At 37.7% G+C, this 3,370-nt stretch overlaps 1 protein-coding gene across 1 annotated transcript; it reads left to right on the top strand.

Annotated features, from left to right (window-relative positions):
* Positions 1-1,666: 1,666 nt before the first annotated feature.
* ccl38a.4 (chemokine (C-C motif) ligand 38, duplicate 4) lies at positions 1,667-3,037 on the top strand. Its single transcript, XM_071478940.1, has 3 exons — positions 1,667-1,826; positions 2,350-2,461; positions 2,771-3,037. Exons 1-3 carry the CDS (start codon positions 1,745-1,747, stop codon positions 2,898-2,900), a joined length of 324 nt encoding a protein of 107 aa, XP_071335041.1. The 5' UTR covers positions 1,667-1,744; the 3' UTR covers positions 2,901-3,037.
* The last annotated feature ends 333 nt before the right edge of the window (positions 3,038-3,370 follow it).

Genomic DNA, 3,370 nt, shown 5'->3' with positions numbered 1-3,370 from the left:
AGGCTTTTACCTACAGCATATAGAGTAAACCATAGCAACATAATTTCCTCTGTGCTAATATAAGTGTATATCATATCACCTTTTTTACTCTATTGGTTTTCACACATTTACATTTGTGCGTTCTTGTTGTGTACCGCTGACTCTGTAACAAACCACAGGTTTCAGTTTGAATTAGCACAGAGTGGATTACTGCTATTGTCAGCATTTGGGGTTTTGTGCTGGTGTGTGTCTGTCTGTTAAATTGATCTGTATGTCTACCTATCAATCAACTGTAGAACCAATGACTCATAACCAGAATAAAATGTATATAAGTTTTTCTTCTCATCACTTCTCTCTTTAAAGATGTAGATTGTAATTCTGTGAAATTAAATGTGCAGTGCAAGTCACTCTAACAAACACAGGATATTACACACCTTAAACAAAGGAACAACCATACACATCTCCACTGAGCAAACAGCGCAGACAGATAAGTCAGGCTCAGTGTAAAGTTTGAAGTTGAGAAGATGTGTAAGCATTAAACATTTAAGTAAAAGTGAAGCAATCAGTGGTACAACTGTGTAGTGAAATGATGAATTGTATTTCTGAATCAACCAACTTTTCTCACGTGGTAAGGATTTCACTAACAAGCTATCCTTTACACTATTGACCTGGTATGTGGTCATTTTATGTATATTCTATGTACTGTGGTTGAGAAAATGAAACTATTTATGGTGGAGTAATCTAGTTCTTTGTCTGTGTGTGTGTGTGTGTGTGTGTGTGTGTGTGTGTGTGTATGTGTGTATGTATGTGTGTACATTTGTTATATATTACAGCTTAGAGGTAGGCAGGGGTGTACCTGTGCTTTAGGGGCTATAAGGTGCTAACCATAAACCACAGCTTTCCACTTGTTGAAAAAACCAACAGGGGACCTTCCCCATCTCTGTACCCTCATTTCCTGTTATCACTCTGCTGTCAGACATCTCTTAAGATGATTTGTTTCAGACAAATAACAAACAAACACATACATAGTATATGATGACATGCATATATGTGCTCCTGTGCTTTTCAGACCCCCAAAAATATTTATCTCTCAACCCCTGTGTCCCTAACCTATAAGCCTTAATTCTTCCGCTGGTAAGCGGAGCATAGACTGGCTGAGGATTTAAGGCCTGCTGTCGTGAGACCCCTGAGTTTCAAGTGACGTGACGATGAAGATTTAAAATACCATATAAAAACTTTACTTCTTAACCTGCTCTAAGCATACTGTAAAATTTGAGTAGTGATTTGTGTAGTTTTTGTCAACATGTATACACACATTCTTGCAATGAAGATGATATTTCATTTGTCATGTTTTATCATTTGAAACTATAAGCACATTAGGCAGCATCAGGGGTGGAGCTTAAGACCACAGTGCATCTGCATGCTGCACAAACACGTACACACTCATACCCACATGCAAACATGCACAGTTACTGAAGCGACTGAGATGTTTTCTGTTACCTTGAGTCTACTTTCACCACATTGTCCCCTGTCCTCCTCCTCCCCCTCTCCCTCACCCCCACCTCCACCCCCACCCCTCTTTACTGAGAAACACTGACCACATGACCGCAAACTTTTTGCAGGCTTTGTCGTTTTCAGCTTACAGACACAGACACACACACACACACACACACACACACATGACTTGCAGCCTAATAAAAGTGAGGGTTTGTGAGAGAAGTACACAGAAGGACGACAGACGCTGACAGAAAAACATCCAGACAAGATGATGACGATGATGAAGAACCCCATCATGCTGGTGGCGTGCACCTTGCTTTTCTCATCCCTCGCTGTCCTGGCATCTCAGAGTAAGTTAACTGCACATAACTTTTTTTTCTTTGGTAATTAAAAGGCAAATCTCTTAACTGAATTTCTCTCCTGGCTCCTGGATAACAAGGTATTCTTATCTTGTCTTCCTGTATGTTATCAATAAGACAGGGGGAGATGATAAATGATATTGTTCCTTCATTTAAATATTAATGCCTAACAAGGTTTATCCTGTCTGATTTCTGAGTTTTGCAATGAAAAGAATATAAAAAGTTCCACATAAGCCCCTTGAACCTAATAACAACCGTTATTGATTTAAAAAAAAAAAAAAGATCGTTCATCAGTACACATGAAATTTGCTTATGTATGTTTAAGTACACCAGCTTGTTTTAACATGTTGCAGCTGCAGTCGAGGTCTCTTTATTTATTCATGTGGCCTCTAAAGGCTCCAAATTTTAAAGGGACAACACACAAAAACGATAATTTTATTTTTAATGTTAATCTTTTTGTTTCTTTTTTTCCCCCTGTCTCTCTTTTTGGTCCGTCTCTATCTTGGCGTCACAGACAGCTTCGGTCCAGACAAGTGCTGCTTTGCGTTCGTCTCCAAGCCCCTGCCTAAGAGGAGGGTGGTGAGCTACACAAACACAGATGATCTGTGTCCAATGAAGGGTGTCCTGTGAGTATCTTGTCTCAGAATCAAGTTTAATGGTCTTGTTTGTTTCAGCATACAAAACATTTGACTCGTGTTTTAGTAGCTTTCAGTACATTCATCCACAGTGAGATTTACATGAGCTGCACAAACCTAAACATGCTGTAACTATTATGTACATGGATTTAAGTATGAAAACAGATTTACGGATAATCAACAAATAGTAACAAACACACAGCATCTACATGAGTTCTTATTTTAATATACATTTATCAGTGTTCATTTTTAAAGAACACAAAAAAGTGACACTGACAATAATCTTTGTCTCTGTTTTAGCTTTAAGATGTTGAATGGCAACGAACTCTGCGCCGACCCATCTGTGGAGTGGGTCACGAAAATCATCGAGGCCAAAGAAAAACTGTTGGCTAAAAAAGTGGACAGCTCTGTCTCCAAAGAGTCTGACTGACCAAGTGTATTTTATAACACTGCAATTTAATGTGGTGGTGTAGTGGTACCCTGTGGTTTATTTTCATAGTTCTCTCTATTTTTTATAAAGATTATTTTTCTATAATCTAAAAAATAAATACAAAATGTACCTCTTTTCTATTATTCTGACATTAAATAAAAAAAGTTATATATGATGTTTATTTTCTCTTTATTTTGATTTACTATATAAGCCAAACTTTGAACAGAAGGAATTCCACATTGTCGTCCTCATTCAGTTCATACACATACACATATCTGTTGTGTGAAACATCAGAGTTCATGTGGTTTCTGGCTGATAAAGCCACAGGAAACTCACATCTGCACCACAAAGGCTTAAAAGTCAGGCACAAACAATCAGATTAAACTCTTTAGACAGACATGAGGAAATGTGGCTTTGGGGAATTAGTTAAAAAAAACCACATCACTTTTTTTTAAATTTTTTGCCTAAAT

This window comes from Trachinotus anak, unplaced genomic scaffold (assembly GCF_046630095.1).
Source record: "Trachinotus anak isolate AG129_WGS33_773 ecotype Australia unplaced genomic scaffold, CSIRO_AGI_Tana_v1 ptg000005l, whole genome shotgun sequence".
Classification (NCBI taxonomy): Eukaryota; Metazoa; Chordata; class Actinopteri; order Carangiformes; family Carangidae; genus Trachinotus; species Trachinotus anak.
Note: the sequence above shows the minus strand (reverse complement) of the source record. Positions and strands in the feature narration are given on the sequence as shown.